This window comes from Acomys minous (assembly GCF_964271855.1).
Source record: "Acomys minous genome assembly, chromosome: 6".
Classification (NCBI taxonomy): Eukaryota; Metazoa; Chordata; class Mammalia; order Rodentia; family Muridae; genus Acomys; species Acomys minous.
Window position 1 is genome coordinate 109,987,695 of NC_140487.1, and position 20,472 is coordinate 110,008,166.

The window sequence follows — 20,472 nt, forward strand, 5'->3', positions numbered from 1 at the left end:
AGCAATTCAGCAAAGGTGACTTCAACCACAGCACCAGGATCTGGAGCAGCAAGCGGAACCCGGAACCCGGAAGCCTTCTCTGGAGCGTTTCTCTCTAGGAGGGTCTTGAAGGGGAGCAATGAACAGCCAATCCAGTGTGGGTGCCTGGAACCCAGGCAGGGTCCTTTGCAAGAACAGTAGGTGCTCTTAACCACTGAGCCACCTCTTTAGCCCCAACAGCCTTCATCTTTATAGATGAGAGAAGGTTCCGAGAGGCCAAGCCCCACAGCTGGAGTGAGACAGGCGTCCTCCTCATCCCTGGGCTAATCATCTCTGTAACAGCAAGGGTTGAGACCCGCCTTGAGCTGAACGGACATTAGTACAGTGTGAGCCCTGAACCCAACAGTGCCTTCCCAACAGCCAGCCCAAGGCAGTCAAGTCCATCCTCCTGGGTGTCCAAGCCACCACTGCAAAGGTGCCTCCCGTCCCCTGGCTGGCGCTTTCACTGGGTGCCCTCTCCACCCTTGGCAGGCTGCCTAGACTGCAGCTGTGTGAGTCCTCACCCTCAACTGCTCTTGACCTTGGGCCAGGCCACCCCTCTGCCCCGACACTTTAATCTCCAGTCCTCCCCTGCCCCCCACCTCCCGCCTAGCACCTCAAACATCTGACAGCTCCTGCCTTCCAACAGACAGCCTGCTTTCCACACCCAGTTGTGACAGGCTCCAGGAGGCTCCTGAGTCATACAGGGGCCAGGAGCGAAGCTGGAGAAAGTGTGTGGGCGGGCTCAGGGGACAGCCTGTTCCAGCCAGCCGCCTAGTCACGGGACTTTCCACAGCAGCTGAAGCCATCAACGAAGGAAACCACCTGATACCTTGGACCTGGCTTTGACACCCCCCCCCACCCCCACCTTCTGAAGTCACCCCACTCCCCCCACTCCACTCCCCCTTGACCCTGAGCGCCCCGCCACACCGTGCAGCTGCTGGAAGGGTATTTATAGAGCGAGCGTTGGGTGGGCAAGGATACATGCTTTATTTCGGAAGCGATAATTCCAGTTCCAGGTGGATGGACTCAGGAAAAGCACCGTCCCCTCCCCTACTCCACTCTCACCTACAGGACGCTGGGGACAGCCCTCCTCACAACCAGCCCAAGCTCCAACTGTGCATGCAGGGCAAAGTGGAGCTCTGTCCTACTCCTCTGGCGTGTTTTCGGTTTAGGGGCTTCTCACCACTTCTCCCCAGCACGCCCTCTTATCCATAGTCTTTAACTCCATTCAGAGTCTGGCACTGTGGCTCATGTCTGTAACTCTTTAACACTTGGGAAGTTGAGGCAGTAAGACTGCTGCGAGTTCCAGGCCAGACTGGGTTACAGAGTCAGACCTGCCCGCTTTGCTCCCCATTCCCCCACCCCCACCCCACCCCACCCCACCCCCGGGTCAAAATATTTTCAAGAAGGGGGGGGGATTAGGAGGTGGCACACGCCTTTAATTCCAGCACTCGTGAGGCAGAGGAGGGTAGATCTCTGAGTTTGAGGCCAGCCTGGCCTACAGAGTGAGTGCCAGGACTACACAGAGAAACCCTGTCTTGAAAAACAAACAATTCGAGAAAGCAAAACCAAACTTCATTCCTTCGGAGCGAGAGCTGTGCAGCAGCTGACCTCTAGTGGTCAATGTTGGTAGTGCAGTGCTGCTGGTCACCCCAAGAGACCAGCGTCTGCCGAGCGGCTGGCACCGCGCAGCACCCGCCCTCTGCTTGTCCCTGACTCCTGGCTTCTTTGTTCACGCTTGATTGAACCTGGCAAACCCTAGAGTCTGTTTTCTTCGTGGACTCGGAACTTCAGGGTAAGGGGACAGAGTTTTGTCTCGTGTACTCTCTGCCCATGATCCACCACGTTGGCACCCAGCTGCTAGCTCTTGTAAGCTAGCTCTTAGCCAAATATTTACGACGCGCCTGTCGGACCCTCCGGAGCTCCCAGGCTGCTCAATCAAGGCCACTCAACGGGAATCTTGGGAGGGACTTGGAGACCACAAGGAGGTGAGTGGGCATGCGGGTCAGGCACGGAGCAGGCAGAGAAATGCATTTCAAGGAACTGGATCAGCCTGTGCGCACAGTCGGACCGCAGCAAGCGGAAGGCCCAGCCCCTCTGGACTCCCTGTGGTGATTGGCCAGCCGAGATGAGACTTTGATCCGTCTGGACCGCAGCGCCTCGCCTAGGGCTTCTCTAAACTGTGGTACTTCTTGCGTTGCACAGACACCGGGTCCTTAAACAGCACCGGGTCCAGACGCACTCGAGAGGAAACCAGAGGCATGTGGCCGAACCCTGCTGCCACACGGTTGATGCAGTCCTGAGCCGGGGGCTGAGTCTCTGGTCTGGGTCCTGGACCCCCAGCAGCCTAAGAGGTGGGAAGGAAAAGTATCCCGTGAGACTTGTTTTTCTGAGCCCTCACCCCTGCCGCAGCAAGAAAGATCTGGCTTAGGACAGCGAGGGAAAACCTCGCCCTCTTTTCCTTCCCCAGCCCGTGTTTCCTGAAGCCCCCTCACCAGCGGAGGAGCCCTCTGGCGCGGCCTGCTGTAAGGCACCTTGATAGGGGGCAGCTTGGTGGCGGTTGCTACCAGGAAGTTCATCAGGACGTCCACACAGGCGGGAATTTCATCTGCTATGGTCCTTAGATCCTTAGGCAGGGAGTAGGTAAAGAGAGTGTGGTAATACCTGTAGGGTATAAGGTAAATCTTAGGCAGGGGGTGGGAGGGGCGAGGAGGGGGTACAGGGGGAGGCTGCAGGCAGGATCCATTCTCTTTCCTTTAACCCCAGACCTCAGGCAGTTTTCCAAGGCTTGTGCCCCCCTCCCTAGCTCCTCTCACAGGGAGCGTCCATCCTAGATATGACGGGCTCTCCCAAGTGCCCCGTGGTTTAGGAGGTGGACAATGGTGTATTACCCCCCCCCAAGTCTTTCCTTGGGGTGCACTTTTTGGGCTCCCAGACTTGGTGGCAGGGGGAGTACTAGATGGTTCCAAAGCCGTCAAACATGGCTCCCCAAAAGGCCATCTTTAGGGAGGCCGTGTACAAGCTGGGTCCACCCAGCTCACCAGGGTTATTCTCCATTTTGCGTGCTCCATGCAGGGCCTCTGGAAAAATCTAGGAAACGGCCCCTGGTACATGGATAAGGCATAAGCCGATTAAAGGATCTCTTTCAGGGGCCCTCCAGAAGCCAGGCCTGGTGGGCAAGGGCACCTGTAATCTCAACACTCAAGACTGAAGTGGGAACTGGGCGTGGTGGCACACGCTTGCGATCCCAGCATGCAGAGGCAGGTGGATGGCTGTGAGTCCGAGGCCAGGCTACACAGAGAGACTCTGTCTCAAAAAAAAACCCAAAATAAATAAATTTTTAAAAATAGAAAAATATAGCCGGGCGGTGGTGGCGCACGCCTTTAATCCCAGCACTTGGGAGGCAGAGGCAGGCGGATCGCTGTGAGTTCAAGACTAGCCTGGTCTACAGAGCAAGCTCAGGATAGTCAAGGCTACACAGAGAAACCCTGTCTCAAAAAAACAAAAACAAAACAAAACAAATAGAAAAATAGAGCCGGGCCTGGTGGTGCATGCTTTTAATCTCAGCACCTGGGAGGCAGAGGCAGGTGGATGGCTGTGAGTTCGAGGCCAGCCCTGGTCTACAAAGGGAGACCGGACAGCCAAGACTACACAGAGAAACCCTGCCTCCAAAACAAACAAACAAACAAACAAATAAATAAATACTGAAGTGGGAAGGTCACACATTTGCTGTCTGAGTCATAGTTTCACATTCCCCACTGACCTCAAACTCACTACCCAGCTGAGTGTGACTTTGAACTCCCGAGCCTCCTGCTTTCTGGGAGTACAGATGTGTGCCGTCATGCCCAGTTTGGGCAGATTCATCCTTTGGCACGTTCAGTATTGAGGATGGAACCCGAGGCTTTGCACAAGCTCTCCCAGCGCTCTTACCGACTGACCTGTGTCCCCAGCCTGGCTCAACGACGCCCTCCTTCAGAAAAGAAAAACAAGCGGGGATGTGACTGGCTGCCCAAGATCACATCACTGGGAACAGGTTGATCCAGGCCTTGAACCCACCCTCTCCTAGGTCAGCACTGGAGCCTCTGGCCCTTTCTCCTTGTTTGCACCTGTGGTAGAAGGCAGCCTCGCTGAGGACCATGGAGAATTCATTGGCCGTCTCAGTACTGTAGCCCCAGCCACCCCGGGCCTCATCCCAGAAGTGACTCCATGTCAGAAAGCCCACGATCCGCTCAGGAAAACTCTGCCACACCACAAAGGCAAAATCCACCTGCAGAGAGATTTCAGTGAGCCTCGAGGAAGAATTTCCTGACCCAAAACCCTTCTTGCCTATGGTGGTGACACCAGCCTGGCTAGCTGATGGGGGCGGGGCTTAGGGGACAAGGGATCAGAGCCATTGCTTGAAATAGGTTTTTGGTTGGTTGGTTGGTTTGGTTTGGTATGGTTTGGTTTGGTTTGGGGGTTTTTTTGTTTTTGTTTTTTCGAGACAGGGTTTCTCTGTGTAGACAAGGCTGTCCTTGAATTCAGCAATCCACCTGCCTCTGCCTCCCGAGTGCTGGGATTAACGGCGTGCGCCACCACAAGTTTTACTAGAAGGTTAATATGGGTGTTTCTGGGGCCACTCAAAGGGAACTTGCCCAGCTAGGAGCCCCCTCTGTGTTACACCCCTATTTGGCAGAGGCTGGAGATCAGGGCATGTGAACCGGATGTGGCTGAAGTGCCCTCCGGCTCTGTCCACACCACACTAAGACATCTCTTGGGCCCAGCCCTCACCTCACTGGTGGAAAGAACGCTGTGCGCATCGAGGCTGAGGATGACGTTGGTGCTGATGTTGCTGTGTGGGAAAAATCGGCTGCTGACCTGTGGTGGGGCAGAGGGAGTCGAGATGCGAATCAGCCGTGAGAACCACCCTTCAGCACCCCTCGCCCCAAGGAGGTATGAGTCCTTCAAATAGGGTGTAGAAGGGAGGGCCAGGAATACAGAAGCCTGCCCACAGGCCTAGATTGCTGTTTCCCCTTTGGCTCTAAAGGCCCTTTATATATATATATATATATATTTTTTTTTAATTTTAATTTTAATATTTTGTTTGTTTGTTTTTCAAGGCAGGGTTTCTCTGTGTAACAGAGCCCTGGCTGTCCTGGATTCTCTTTGTAGACCAGGCTGGCCTTGAACTCACAGTAATCCGCCTGCCTCTGCCTCCTGGGGTTAAAGATGTGCGCCGCTGCTGCTGCTGCTGCTGCCACCACCTGGCTTGCATTTATTTATTTATTTATTTATTTATTTATTTATTTATTTATTTATGGTTTATGGAGATGGAGTTTCTCTGTGTATCCAAAGGCCCTTCAGTTTGGCACCTTGGGTTCCCTCTATTATCACGACATGGTCACTCTTAGTAACCCTGGATCAATTATTTGAAAGAACCAGACTTGGAGAGGTGAAAGAGTCTTGCCTAGGAGCCACACAACCTGCACGTGGTGCCCTGTTGCCCAGACTCTCAGCTCCCACTCTTCCTAGACCAACAAGCCACGCCCTCTGCTCTTTCTCCGTGACGCCACGTTTCTCCCCACCCCCCTTACCCATCAGTCTCCTGCCTCCTACATCACAGGACCTCCAAGTGTACCTCCCAGGGCCATGGGAGGGTTGTCCCGAGCCACCGGAAGGGGGAACCCATGACCCTGCACAGAGCAGGCAAACCCCGTACCGCTGAGCCCCGTCCTAATGAAAGAGCATCATTCTTGTTAGACCGGCAGCTGGAACCCAGTGGTCGGATCCCTTCAGACCCATACGGAACTCCAGGTTGGCTGGAAACATCTGTGTCTGTGCTCCCTGGTCTGCTCCCTGATCCTCAGTGGGAGTCCTGCCACTCACTCACCTTCCTGTGCCCCTTAATGATTGTCAGGGGTACCGCTGTCTCCGGCCACCTGTCAGGCGGTGGCTTCTCACTGCTCCAGAGGATCAGGATCTAGGAAGAAAGGGGATGTGTCTGAAGTCTGGGGTCAGATTAGAAGGCGAGTACCAGGGGCGACCGAGGGCGGATGGAGCGCGGAGAGTACGCGCGCCCGCACAGGAGATGGGGGCTGGGCGGGAACCAGGACTGTCACTGCCACCTTTGGTCTTGCCTCCGGGTCACACGGAAGGCTAGGGTTCTGGTTGAGATGGGTGGTGCTGCGTGCCTGTGTTTTGGAAGCAGAGCTTTGGGTTCAGGGCTAACCAGGACTAAATAATAAGATTGTCTCAAAAGTATTTTTAGTGTGGTTGCCCTAGGCTGGGTTCTGACTTTTTTTTTTTTTTTTTGGACAGCGTTTCACCGGTGTATCGCTGTCTGTCTTGGAACTTACAATGTGACTTGGCTGGCCTTGAACTCACAGTGATTAAAATCATATGCCACTACACGGGAGCTCTGGGCTCTGACTTTAGTGGCAGTCCCCACCTTCCCTCTGAGACTTGCTTTTTCCTTTTTCTTTGTCATTTCCTTGCTCAGCCCAAACCTCTGCGCCCTGGCCTAGCAGCTTCCTTCCTTCCTCCAAGAGTCCACCTGGATTGGCTGGTGGCATTTTGTTGTTATTTAGATTGATTTATTATCATTGTCATGCGCAGGAATGTTTTTGCTTGCCGGTCTGTCCGCCACCCGCCTGTCTGGCTCCCACAGAGGTTGGAAGGGTTACCAAATCCTCTGGGATTGGTGCCACAGATAGTTGTGAGCCATCATGTGTGTGCTGGGACTGAACCTGGGTTCTCTGAAAGAACACGTACTCCTAACCCATGAGCCATTGCTCCAGCCCTGTTGGGTTTTTGTTTGTCTTATGGCTTTTGAGACAGGATCTTGTTATGAAGTCTTGGCTACCCTTACACTCACTCCCAGTGTGGCCCGAGGCTAGCCCGCCTCCTCCTGCCTCAGCTCAAGGGTTAGAATTACAGCCATGACTGACCACACCTAGCAAACTGTTTTCTCTGGAAATGAGACTTGACTGTGTTGGTATTAGGAACTGCTAACATTAAGAATCTTGGGGAGGGGGCTGGAGAGATGGCTCAGTGGTTGAGAGCACTGACTGCTCTTCCAGAGGTCATGAGTTCAATTCCCAGCAACCATATGGTAGCTCACAACCATCTATAATGTGATCTGGTGCCCTCTTCTGGCCTGCAGGTGTATGTGCAGAGGTGTACAGAGGGAGTTCCAGGTCAGCCAAGGCTACACAGAGAAACCTGTCTCGAAAAACCCTTAAAAAAAAAAAAGAAAGAAAGAAAGAAAGAAAAAAATCACCGGGAGGAGTCCTTTCCTGCCTTTTCCTTGGTCCTCAGCACCGAGGCTCCGGGCCTGGCCTCAAAATGACCATTGAGTGAGAGAATGAATGAATGAATGAATGAATGAATGCTTCTTTCTCCAGCCTCACCAAGAAGCACCAGCTCTTCTAGGCATTCACCAATTCTGATGGAGTTTGGAGACTGAAACTCGAGGTCTGCAAGAATCTTTGGAAAAGCCCCCCTGTGCCTTCCCCCAGATGTGCGGCCGGTCATCTAGGGCCTTGCTCTGTGCTCTTTGCTTCCGTCTACCCTGGATCCCAGGACTCCAGGGGTCAGGGGGCCAGACCTGGGCACAGTGCTTGGAGCCTGCTACCTCCTGCAGGAGCTTCAGCAAGGGCTCTCCAGAGGCCTCCACCCAGATCAGGGCGCTGAAATGGCTCTCGGGGCTGGAGCCTGGAAGAAGGAGACACAGGTGTTAGGAGGGAGAAGGTGGAGCCCGGTTGGAGAGTGACCTGAGTTGGGGGGACCCCAGAGAACCAGAAGCCATGTTGGAGTGTGAGAGACTGTCTACGGATGAAAACTGGAGCAAACCTGGGGAGAGCTGAGGTCACCTCAAGTTGTCCGACCTCCAGGACGGACGTACCCTGTTGCACGTGGTAAAAGGGGAAGTCTTGCAGGCTCCTGGAAAAAGTGGGCAGAGCCAGGAGTGCCCCCGGGGGGCTGTTCCACATCGGCGAGGGGCGAGCTGATGCACCCCAGATCCGGTCCTGAATGATCTGTAGAAAGAGGAGGCGACTTGTAGGAGGCGTGGCTAGTGTATGGGGTACAGACCCGCAGGTTGGGGCGGGGCTGAGGAGAGCGGATGTGGGCGGAGATAACTCTACCAGGGGCACTTAGCCCTACACCTCTCCCCTTAGGTTTCTGAGTAGCGAGAAGGCAGAGGAGGCGACTCTGGTGGGAACGTACGGGTGATAGATGGTGACAGGCCCATGGCTTTCCCTCTTTTCCTCACTCCCAGGGACACAACTGTGGGGGTCATGCCATTCGCTCAGGACTCAAAATTCTGAAAGAGCCAGACTCTGTCGGAACGCAGAGCTAGCGACTGCGCGGCCACAGTGGTCCCCTCAGTCAAGGGAGAGCTCAAAATTGGGAAAAATAAAATAAAATAAAAAAAGCGTGCCCAAGATCACACAGCCACAGACTTGATTCTTCCCAGAATCACGAAGGGAGAAACCACAACCCAGGAAGGAGTGAGGCATCTAGGAAGAGAAGGATGGAGGGGAGGATGCTGGAGGGGAGCTTGGGTGGGGGTGGGGGGCTGCAGATGAGTCCCCTTCACCTCTAGGGTGGTACGGATGACTTTTTCCACTGAGGAGAAGTAAGCGGTCCACAGAAACTGGGTCTGCTGGCGCAGAGCGAGAACCCGCGAAGGGAGCATTTCACGGAGGGCAGCGAGGACCTGGAGGCAGAGAGGGGGAAGGAATGGGGACCTGGGGTCCAGCCTCCTGACTGACCGACCCCAGGAAGGAGAAGGCTGGTCCCAGAGCTCTGCCAACTGGAGCATCTAGAGACCTGTATCCTGTGTTCAGGCTCACACGGAGCTGGTTTTAAGTGACAGTATGCTAGGTGACACATGCTTATAAATCCTGGCACCCAGGAGGCTGAGAGCAGAGCATCTTGAGTTCAGGGCCAGCCTGGGCTACATAGGGAAGAGACCTTGTTCCCCCCCCCTTTTTTTCTTTTGAGTTTTTTTTTTCGAGACAGGGTTTCTTTGTGTAGACCTTGGCTGTCCTGGACTCACTTTGTAGACCAGGCTGGCCTCAAACTCACAAGCGATCCGCCTGCCTCTGCCTTCTGAGTGCTGGGATTACAGGCGCGCACCACCACACCTGGCTGAGACCTTGTCTTTAAAAAAAAAAAAAAAAAGGGCCAGTTGTGGTGGCACACACCTTTAATCCCAGCACTTGGGAGGCAGAGACAGGCAGATCTATGTGAGTTCGAGGCCAGCCTGGTCTACAAAGTGAGTCGAGCCAAGACTAAACAGAGAAACCTTGCCTCGGGGGGGGGGGGGGGAAAGGTAGGAGTAGCTGGGGATGTGGCCCAGTTGTTGAAGTGCCTACACAACACAGCATGGATTTGATCCCCAGCACTATGTGAAATGTCACCATTGACGCCTGTAAATCCCAGCATGCAGGAGCTGGAGGCAGGAGGGTCAAAGTTCAAGCTATTTTAGGCCACATAGAGAGTTTGAGGTCCCGCATGGGCTACCTGAGACCCTATCCAAAACACCAAAGTGAAGAGGGGGGGGGGACAGCAGCTGCTGCAAAGCCTCCAGCCTCAGTTTCCCCATCTGTGGAATGGGTGCACTGACCAGCTCCCTCCTATGTAGTAGTAATGACTAAACTAGAAAATGTCCCTCTAGTGCTTAGGCCATGTGGAGACTCAATGAATAAACAGCAGCAGTGTGTGTGTGTGTGTGTGTGTGTGTGTGAGAGAGAGAGAGAGAGAGAGAGAGGGAGAGGGAGGCATGTGTGACGGACATGTGTGTGCAAGTGCCTGCGTGCTTGTTCCTGTGTCTGTCTATTTTGAGACTATCCCAGGCTGGCCTGGAACTTGCTGTGTAGTTGAAGATGGCCTTGAGTTCCTGATCTCTCTGCCTCACACGCCCTAGAGTTGGGAGTACATGTGCAGGCGCCACCCAACTCCCCGTGCTTCTCACAGCACCTCACATATAATCTTTGGACCCGGGCAACTTTAGTTTCATCAGATGGAAGAGACTCGTGTCCTTTCAGTAGAGCCCCGGAGGTCACCTGATCTTACTTATCCCATTACAGAGATGGGAAAACTGAGGCCGACCACGGTTCAGAACTTGCTCTCAGCACCCTCCAGAGGCTCCACCGTCATCTATGTCTGTGGGCTCCCCAGAGGCAGGCAATGGGTATAGGAATCGACCCCTAGAAGGGGTGCCTAGCTCCTGGGGTCCCTCCCCGACATGCCCTCCCCACCCCCACCGTGCGATAGACCCTGAGCTACCTGCAGTGGGAGCCTCTCATCAGCAATGATGGCTGCCTTGGTCCAGTCGATGACTTCAGAGAAAGGCAGCTCCCAGCGGGGGCTGAGGAGCACAGGGATACAGCCGGCCTGGGGGGCAGGGCAGTCATTGGGGAGCCCAGCCCTTCCCTGCACACACTCACCACCACCCCAGGCCAAGGTTAGGGGAAAGGACAAAGAGGATAGAATGTTTTTGTGGGGGGATGGCAAGGAGCCCTCTTGCTATGTGCATGTGCCCAGCATTCCAGCTAGCTCGAGGGCGGAGGCACAGAGTCTGGGGATCCTTAGTTTGGGGTTACCTGAAGGGCTTGGAGAAAGCAGGAGGTGGCAGAACGGTGGCCAGGGATGAGGCAGAAGGTGGCATTGGGCAGGGTTTCTCCTGGGTCGGTCCTGAGGAGGTACAGGAAGGTCCTGGACACAGGAGCCCGAGGCAGCTGCCCCTCACTGTGCTAGGCAGCCCTAGTGGCCCAAGCACCATGCAGTGACATTCCCACAGTAACAAGATGTTGACTCCCACTGTGTCTTTAGACACCGCCATACACTGATGGCAGTGTAGCCAAGCGCAGAGACCTGGCCTCCCCTCTGCTCACTGCTCCATGGGGATTCAGAACCCCTGCGTGCTGGCTCCTCTCTGCCCTTGGGGGCCTTAGCGGCTATTTTCTTCTTTGTACCTCAGTTCCCTTATCTGCAAAATGGGGAGGGGGAGGGTACTTGGGTCCGATGTCCTTCCTTCCACATCCACTGGGGCCCAGGCATCCCTCATCTGTGTGACCCCCATGCCTAGCCCTCCCCCTAACCTGAGTGACCCTCACATCCAGCCCTCCCCCACCTGAGTGACCCTCACATCCAGCCCTCCCCCTCCTGAGTGACCCTCATGTCCAGCCCTCCCCCCCACCTGAGTGACCCTCACATCCAGCCCTCCCCCTCCTGAGTGACCCTCACATCCAGCCCTCCCCCTCCTGAGTGACCCTCATGTCCAGCCCTCCCCCCCACCTGAGTGACCCTCACATCCAGCCCTCCCCCTCCCGAGTGACCCTCGTGTCCAGCCCTCCCCCCCACCTGAGTGACCCTCACATCCAGCCCTCCCCCCCCATCTGACTGACCCTCACATCCAGCCCTCCCCCTCCCGAGTGACCCTCATGTCCAGCCCTCCCCCCCACCTGAGTGACCCTCACATCCAGCCCTCCCCCTCCCGAGTGACCCTCATGTCCAGCCCTCCCCCCCACCTGAGTGACCCTCACATCCAGCCCTCCCCCTCCCGAGTGACCCTCATGTCCAGCCCTCCCCCCCACCTGAGTGGCTCCTACACTCATCACTCCCGCACTGGTAGTCTAGCCATGAAAGGCTTTTCTGTGCGGAGGTGGGCTGGGCCTCCAGCCTGGAACCGCACAGGAAGCTCTCGCGTACAGCCCTGTCTTGGAGGACAGGCCTCCTCTGTTCCACCTCCTCCTCCCCCAGCTCCAGGGCCACGATCAGGTTGTGCCAGTGAACCTGCGAGGGAGGGCCCAGAGCCACAGCCCCCTCAGTGCCACCCCTCTGGGACTGCCAGCTGGGAAAGAAAGGACCAGAGGGGACCCACCCGTGGATGCCACGATGCTCAGTGAGGCACATGAAAAGGGGCCACCTCAGCTGCTCACGGCTCTGGGCCAGACCTCCAGCAGACAGATCTGGGAGTACTAGGCGGTGGTGCCTCTGAACCAGTTGGGGAAACCGAGTCTCAGGGAGAAAGGACTTGGTTAGAACTAAGATGTGCCAATTCCAGTCCCTGGTTATTTCAGCCTTCATGAGGGGATACATATGTTCAGGGGTGCACCAAGAGCCCCTAGAAGGAACCACAAAAGAAACTTCATCACCGTCCTCCCCCATCACATTAAAAGCCACAGCACTGGCCAGGCAGGCCCAGATCCCCTTCCACTAAGCTGTAAGGGACTGGGTGAAGTCTCCAGGGAGCCCCCAGAGAGAAAAAAGGGCCCACTGCACAGACTGTACCCCTTGGCTTTTAGCTCTCCTCCATCTCACCCCTGCATGCCCTCTCTCCTCATCCTGGTGCCCTCTGCCTCACGGACTCGGGAAATTCCTTCTACTCTACAGCCGAGACCTGGCTCTGCGCCACCTTCTCCAGGAAGCCCTCCTTGATATCCCAGCCAAATACCACGCCTAAAGCTTTCTGCGTATGGAGATCATTCTCACAGCGGCTCTCTGAGGTGAAAATCACTGCTATATTATTCTGTCTGACAGGTGAGGAGACTGAGGCACAAAGTCATACTTAACTTTGAAAGAGAGCAGGCTCTCAAGTCCCACTGCTTAACAGTGTACCATGGATGTGCGCGCCTCCTTGATAGGACTGAGGTAACTTGAGCGCAGGGCGGAGGGTGCTGGGGGGTTGTGAGCAGAGGCCACTGGGAGATGGTGCACTCCCCGTGTGCAGGGGTGAGTGTGCAGGGTGAATGTACAGAGGTGAGTGCGCAGAGGTTGAATGGGCACCTGGGAAAGCATCAGCGGTATAGCGGTATGAGATGTTCAACTTTATTTTCTATTTTTTGAGACAGGGTTTCTTTGTGTAGCCCTTGGTTTCCTGGACTCACTTTGTAGACAAGGCTGGCCTCGAACTCACAGCGATCCACCTGCCTCTGCTTCCTGAGCGCTGGAATTAAAGGTGTGTGCCACCATGCCCAGCTTGAGATGCTCAACTGTGTATGGCTGTGCCCACAGCCATAGGCTTTACCAGGGCCTGGACATGGCAGGGCTACAATGTGATTTCCATCTGTGCCAGGCATTTTCAGCCTTTGCAATAGCTCCTGCTCTGGGTTGAAAATATTACACTTAAAATACTAAACATTACATTTAACTACTGTGTTGAAATAAAAACAAACAGTTATAGCAAAACGTTTTCTTTTGCCTAAACATTCACACTTTTTCTTTTGAAGCTACTTTCGTGTGTTGTCCAAGTGTCCCCGGGCTCTCCAGATCATCCAAAGGGTGGGGGTAGGGGCATGGAAACATCCACTTGCTTTACGTTAAAAATGGGAGAGATCAGCTAAGTGTAGTGTCACACGCCTGTAATCTCAGCACTTGGGGAGGCAGGAGGCACGCAGATCTCTGTGAGTTCGAGATCAGCCTGATCTACAAATCAGGTTCTACAACAGCCAACACAAAACTAAAATTTTTAGTGGGGAAGGAGGATGGGAATATGGTTCAGCGCGTCAAACATTTGCTGCACAAGAGACCTCAGTTTCAGGCTGGAGAGCCAGCTCAGCAGTTAGGGGCACTTCCTGCTCTTGCAGAGGACCCAGTTTCGGTTACCAGCACCCGCATGGCAGCTCACATACATCTGTAACTCCAGTTTCAGGAGAGCCAATGCCCTCTTCTGGTCTCTTAAAGTATCACACACATGCATGCACATACAAAGAAACAATAAATAAATAATTTTTTGTACTTGTTTTTCAAAACAAGCCTAACTTTGAAATCTTGATCCTTTGACCTCATCTCTCCACCACCCAAGTACTGAGATGACAGGTGTGAGCCACCATGTGATGACAGGTGTGAGCCACCATGTGATGACTGACAGGTGTGAGCCACCATGTGATGACTGACAGGTGTGAGCCACCATGTGATGACTGACAGGTGTGAGCCACCATGTCTGGCCCCTTCACTTCGGAAATGTGCATGCCTGTGGTGTGCAGAGAGCATGCTAGTTCACATGCACGTGGAGGCCAACATTGATGGCTGTCCGTCTCAGTTGTTCTCTACCTCATACAATGCAGCAGGGTCTCTCACTTGAACCCAGAGCTCGCCAGTTCACCTAGTCTAACCGGCCAGCTTCCTCAAAAGATCCCAGCTCCATGTACTTCACGTTGAGATTACAAGTGGGCTTGCCTCGGCGGGGCAGTGGTGGCGCACGCCTTTAATCCCAGCACTTGGGAGGCAGAGGCAGGTGGATGGCTGTGAGTTCGAGGCCAGCCTGGTCTACAAAGCGAGTTTAGGACAGCCAGAGCTACACATAGAAACCCTGTCTCAAAAAACCAAAAAAAAAAAAAAAAAAAAAAGAGTTCGAAGTCATTTTCATCTATCCAGTGATTTAAAAGCCAACCTGGGCCATAAGAGACCCTGTCTCTGAAAATCTGGATAATCAACCAACAGAAGAAGAGGCATGTGGGAGTACCTACATATATACCCTGGGTGTACAGAGCTCCCCAGAAGAAAAAGACACCCAAGAAGCTGGAACCAGTGCTCAAAGGAAGGAAGGAAGGAAACCTGTGTGGTCGAGCCAGGTGGGAGGGGAACTTTTGACTGTGTACTCCTTTGTACCACTGAAATTCTTCATCCTGTGAATGAATCACCTATTCATAAAAATAAAGAAATTACAATTTCAGTGGGCAGACCCTTATTCCAATGCAACAGGAGGCCATTCAACCAATGTGGAAAAACACCAGAGCCAGAGGAACAGTTTTGAATCCCAACCCCATTGCAGCTCCTAAGAGCTTGATCAGAAAAGCAAGGGGTCCTGGGGAGCAGAGAGTCCCTAAAATCCAACCCCCCAAGAACTCCCTGTGCTCTGAGCTGATGACGGCTGTCTCCCGTGGAGGATGCTGGGAGAATACGTTAATGGAGGAAGGTGGTGCAGCACAGTCCCCCTGGACAGCCTCCACCCCATCACCTTCCCTCCAGCCAGGGAATGTGTGACGGTGACAGGGACTAAGGTGCCTCTTTCTCTGGCCAGTGGCTGTCTATTCAGGCTGTCTTCTGGGGCTGGCCTCCCTCTCTTACTCTGTCCCTATGCCGTCTGGCCTAGGCAGCTGCCAGGTATTTCTCAGAAACTGAGAACAACGAAAGCCTGCCTAGGAAACAAAGCCATCATGGGAAATGCTGTCCAGAGCAGGAGTGGCACACAGCTGAACCCCTGCCCCACACTCAGGAGGCAAAGGCAGGAGGCTTACTGCAAGCTCAAGGCCAGTACCCTGAGCTCTGAGCCTTCCAGGATAGGCCAGGGCAAAAAGAAAAGAAAAGAAAAACAACACCGAGCGGGGTGGGGTTGGGAGGACAAGGGGTGTGTGTGGCAGGTCTTTAATCCCAGAGGCAGAGGCAGCCTGATCTACAAAGTGGGTCCAGGACAGCCAAGGCTACATAGAGAAACTCTGTCCCAACAAAACAAAACAAAACAAAACAAGAAACAAGAAAGAAAAGAAAAAAAGAGCCAGGCAGCAGATGCAGGTGGATCTCTGTGAGTTCAAGGCCAGCTTAGTCTACAGAGCGAGTTCCAGGACAGCCAAGGCTACACAGAGAGACTCTGACTCGAAAAACCAAAAAAACAAGCAAGCAAGCAAACAAACAAACAAACAGACAAAAACAAAAACCCAAAACTAAAGTTAGCCCAAAGAGGGACTTCCAAGACCAAGCACAGTGGGAAAAGGGAGGGCTTGGTGACCCTGGAGCCTAGTCACCAAAGGAGAGTTCCTGTCAGGTTCTGGATCTGAAGAGTCTCCAGAAGAGGCTGGCATGGGAAAGCCAGGGCAGGCTCCTGGGAGGTCTCCCAAGAGCCTTCAGGAGGGTAAGGATTCCTTTCCCTTCAGAGCCCCAGAGCCTCAAGCACAGGCAGAACTGGAGCTTGGCCAGGGAGGGAGTCCTGGGGGAAGCTGAGCTCAGAATAGCCCTGCTGAGGGAGAGAACACCGCAGGAGGCAGAAGGGGCACCAGAGGGACTGTAAACCCCGTGGGAGGTGGAGAGCAAGCCTGGGCCCCACAGCCTGGGCAACCTTAGAAGGAGGGGTGACCGCCCTATCTCCTGAAGTGGGCTCTGCCCAGGGGGAGGGAAGTCTCTACTGTACTTGGAAGATCTCCATCCCTGGGTCTGTGCAGGCGTTCTCACTGGGAGGAAGTTCCTTACGTCTGACCTAAGTAATATTTCTAAAACCAAAGGCTGTTATTTCCTTGAGAGATTAATCTCCAAAATTGGACACGAGAATAGATTCCAGCTGGGACCAGTTGCCAGTCTCTGTGGCTCCCCAGGGGCCTTTGACAGGACTGATCCTAACTCTTGCTTGACATACGGAAGCCTTTGGAGAGGACAGTTCTCTAACCTCTATCCTCTTTAGAATAGAGACACTTTAGTGATAGCAGTTAGAATTATTTTATTACACATAATAGTGTGTGTGTGTGTGTGTGTGTGTGTGTGTGTGTGTGTGTGTGTGTGTACATACACATGTGGAGGCCAGAGATTGAGAGTGAGTATCTTTTTAGTCACTCCCCACTTTATTTTTATTTATTTTGATTTTTTTTTTTTTTGAGACAGGGTTTCTCTGTGTAGCCTAGACTGTCCTGGACTCCATTTTTAGACCAGGCTGGCCTTGAACTCACAGAGATCCACCTGCCTCTGCCTCCCAAGTGCTGGGATTAAAGGCCTGCACCACCAGGCCTATCTTATTTTATTGTATTTTTAGTTTTTAGTTTTTCAAGACAGGGTTTCTCTGTTTAGCGGCTCTAGCTGTCCTGGAACTCACTCTGTAGACCAGGCTAGCCTGGAACTCACAGAGATCCCCCTGCCTCTGCTTCCCAAGTGCCAGGACTAAAGGCCTGCGCCACTACCGCCTGGCTTATTTTATTTTTCTTACATGTGTCTATTCATGTGGGTGCCTATGTGCCTTGGAGCATGTATGGCTGTCAGAAGATAATTGCTCTCTAATTTGTGGGCTCAGGGTACAGAATCAAGACCTCAGGCTCGGTGGCAAGCGCACCCTTGCCCACCCAGCCATCTCTCTACCTGAAACTCAACCATTCGGCTAAGCTTTTTGGCCAGGAGCTCTACCTCCTCAACACTGGGCTGTTTCGCGGGGTGGGGGTGGGGCTTGAACTCTTGTCTTTAGGCAAACAATGTTATGGCTCATCCACACCTCCCCACACGCCCCCGCTTATGGGAGTGCTTACACCAAGTGAGTGATATACATATGTCTGTTACATAAAACGTCAGTGTAGGAAGGACAAAGAGTATCAGGAATGAGGGAGGAGGGTGAGCGAGGGAGCCATGTTATGTTTCTGAGATCTACAAGGGAGAATTCCAAAAATCTGCCTCTCACACCCTTGGAGACATGCTATCCCACTTTGGGGGAAGTCCATCTTCGGCTATCTTAACCCTGTCTCCTACTGCAGCTGACACTGGTTTGCGCCCAACAGTATGTCGCTTTTGCCCTTTACTCCGTCGTCCTCCGGACTTTCTCCTATCGCGGCCCCCCTCCCCCTCAGCAGCTCCCCCAGGGTAGGTTTACTTACTGATGGGGTCCAGGGTCTTGCTCACAGTGCCTGTCCCAGAGGCAGGCTGAGGCATGGGTGCCTGTGGTGCGCCACCTGCCCCTCTCCTCTGCTATTGCCAGTAAGGTGGCCCCCGGCTGGGGACTAAACTGCTGCAGCTGCCCAGGAGCCCCACCTTGCAGTGGGTGAGCTTCAGGGAGACCTGGAAGCGCTACATCAAAGCCTGAGCGGAAGATGTCCGAGGAGGGGCTGGCTTCGGCCACTATGGCTTGCCCCAGCCTGGTGCAGGGGGCTGGGTAGAGACTGAGGACCAGATGGTTCCGGCCTCCGTTCCAGTTCGGAGGCAGGGGTCCGCAGGCTCCTCTACGGTCCTGGCTGGGGAGGAGGAGGAAGAGGCAAGCCTCTGTTGGACTGGGTGCATAGTAACCGGAGCCTTCCAAAGAGTCCAGGATCCTTCGATGAGTCTCAGTGGTCGGACCAGCCAGGGAGTGCACAAAGATCTTCAGGACATTTCCCTTGCATTTGGAGGTGTCAAAGCAGGCTCCCCAGGTGCAGCTGCTCCCCCGGGGGGCACGAGAAAGCTGTGGGACATCTTCTGGGTGCCTCTCAGACTGGGAGAAGCTCTGTAGGAAGGCAGCATCCAGCCAGCGGGGCCAGCCTTGGGAGCGCCCTGGTAGAGGACTGGGTGGCACTGCCAGGCGAAGAGGAAAGACTCCCAGGAGGATGAGGAGGAGCCAGAAGACTGACAGTGCCAGCCAGAAGTACTTTCTTCTCCACAGCGGCATGTGGCCGCTCACAACCAGAGCTTTTAAATGGAAGTTAGGAACTTCAGCGTAGCGAGTGAGTGCCGATGGGGAGCCTGAGGGCCATCGGAAGCAGGCTCCCTGCCTAAGTTCGACCAACTGACATTATCATTGGCCACCTGTGGGACTGACCCCTCGTGGGAGGCCCAGAGAGGCTCTGGCTTTCTGAACTTGCCCTGTTCTCTCTGCCTTCCTACAACCTAGCCAGCCTTTGCCCTCTCTCTCACCAGGGCCCTCTGCCCCGGGCCACGGCATGTGCTGATGCAACCCTCGTCTGGACCACAAGACCACGTCCATCTGCGTTCAGGGCTGCACCCCTTGACCTTGCCCTTGACCCAGAGGCAGGCTGTCTGCCAGACCATGGAGAACTAGTTTGAGTTCATGGGGTGGGTGACTGAGGGTGGCCAAGGGGGATGTAGAAGGAAGCTGGACTGGTTTCTCCCACCCCTCCCCTCTGCCCCAACAGCCCTTGAAAAACCCTGGCCACCCCTGTGCTTGGTGGCTGGCCTTCCGTGTCAAAGCTAAAAATAGACCTTGTGCCCATGTGGGCCACCAGAGCCAGCTGAAGTTAGAGCCTGGGTACAGCCCATGCTGGCTGCCCCGGGGATAAAAGGATTTGGGGTGCTGGTCTTCTTCCCTCTGCTATGGCCCCTAACCCGGGCAGCTGCCCGGCACTCTCTGGATGGGAGCTGTCGAAGGGCAGAGGACAAGACCTACGCTCTGAGTTCGGCTCCTGCCCTCCAAGCGTTGCCGGCAGCTCCGGGTCCCACTCCGGTAGGCAGCTGGTCGGTCCAGATCTCTTTTCTAGCTGCAGCCTGGCTCCGCCCCCGCCAGCCCTGATTGGCTCCCGGCTAGGAGGCGGGGTCTCCTGTTAACCCCTTGCTGTGATTCTGTTTCGTTCCGTTTTTTGTTTTGAACCGGGGTTTCAAACTCACCTTGCAACCAAGGACCTTGAGTTCCCGACGATGCCGACTTCCCCTCCGAGTGCTCGGATTCCAGCTCTGTGTCTTTACACCTGGCTCTGGAAGACTAATAAGGGCCAGGAAAACATCACACCTCAACTAGTGGCCAGGCACTGACAGCCTGTTTCTCTCCAAGTTCTTTACCAGTGATCCAAAGTATGGAATTATCTGTCCTTTATTATTATTATCATTATTGTTGTGGTTGTTGTTATTACATGTTTTTTTAAAAAAATATTTCATGAAACTGGGATTAGAACCCAGGGTTTTATTTATGCCAGGCAAGTGTTCCGCCACTGATGACAGCCCTCAGTCCTTTTTCCTTTTTTATCTGTTGAGAAAAGTGAAGCTCAGAGAGGGAGGGGGGACGTATTCTCCCTAAAATATTCGAACTTAGAAGTGTCCAGGAGAAGATTAGAACTCAGGGCCTGGCCTGCTGGGGCCTCTGCTTGTCCTCCTGGCCGTTGGATGGGGCTGGGCAGTGGCCACCTGCATCTATAGGATGGGTTAACGCATCTTTCCTGGAGGGCTGCCAAGGTAGGTCCTGGAAGAGGCCTTGGTGGGGGTGTCCCATCACGAGGAGATATCCTTCTCCTGACCCGGCCACTGTGTCACCATCCCTTCCTCAGTGGGCAGCTAGCCTGAGGGCAGGGCACAGCCGTGTGCCCAGGCACATCCTGAAGAGGGAATCCAGAGGAAGCTGGCCTCTTGGCAGGAAGAGGTCCAGGGAAGAGCTCAGAGGTAGACAACTGCTCAGGCAAACACCAGGCCTTCTCACTGAGGAGGCAGGTGTGGGCATGCGCCGTTGCCGGTTCATACCAGGGTGACTTCCTCACCTACCTGGACTTGGTGGAAGGTTCCCCTTCCTTCCGGAAGCTGCCAGGACTGTCCTCGGGCAGAGCCAGGTCCTTGTGCTGGCTCCCCCTCCCTGCATCCACACGCACTCATCTAACACATCCTTAGCATCCTAACTTGGACCAGGCTCCCCAGGAGGCTCTGGGCGTCCCATGCTGAATAGGAGCAACAGTGGGAGAGCCTATGTCCCGAGCCTGCTGGCTAGGACTAGGAAGGAGATAGGATTATCACTCGCACTCCATAGAAGACAAAGTTGAGGCTCAGGGAGCTTGAGTAACTTTGCCTGTATTCTTGTGGCTAGGC

The 20,472-nt window shown here is 54.3% G+C and overlaps 1 protein-coding gene across 8 annotated transcripts; it reads right to left on the minus strand.

Moving 5' to 3' along the window:
* Window positions 1-984: 984 nt before the first annotated feature.
* On the minus strand, window positions 985-19,174 carry EXTL1 (exostosin like glycosyltransferase 1). Of its 8 annotated transcripts, none has more exons than XR_014779961.1 (12): window positions 17,574-19,174; window positions 10,611-10,701; window positions 10,294-10,401; window positions 8,600-8,719; window positions 7,904-8,036; window positions 7,607-7,713; window positions 5,891-5,980; window positions 4,792-4,878; window positions 4,128-4,288; window positions 3,960-3,991; window positions 2,556-2,685; window positions 2,230-2,368 (listed from the first exon to the last, which is right to left on the minus strand). XR_014779961.1 is itself a non-coding variant. In XM_084785622.1 (11 exons), the coding sequence occupies exons 1-11, from the start codon at window positions 18,335-18,337 to the stop codon at window positions 2,186-2,188; spliced, it is 1,974 nt and encodes a 657-aa protein (XP_084641748.1). In that variant the 5' UTR covers window positions 18,338-19,172; the 3' UTR covers window positions 985-2,185. The 8 variants fall into 8 exon arrangements, 5 of the variants coding, with proteins under 5 accessions (XP_084641748.1, XP_084641747.1, XP_084641751.1 ...); XR_014779962.1 differs by having other exon boundaries at window positions 2,517-2,685; XR_014779963.1 differs by having other exon boundaries at window positions 3,952-3,991.
* Between the last annotated feature and the right edge of the window lie 1,298 nt (window positions 19,175-20,472).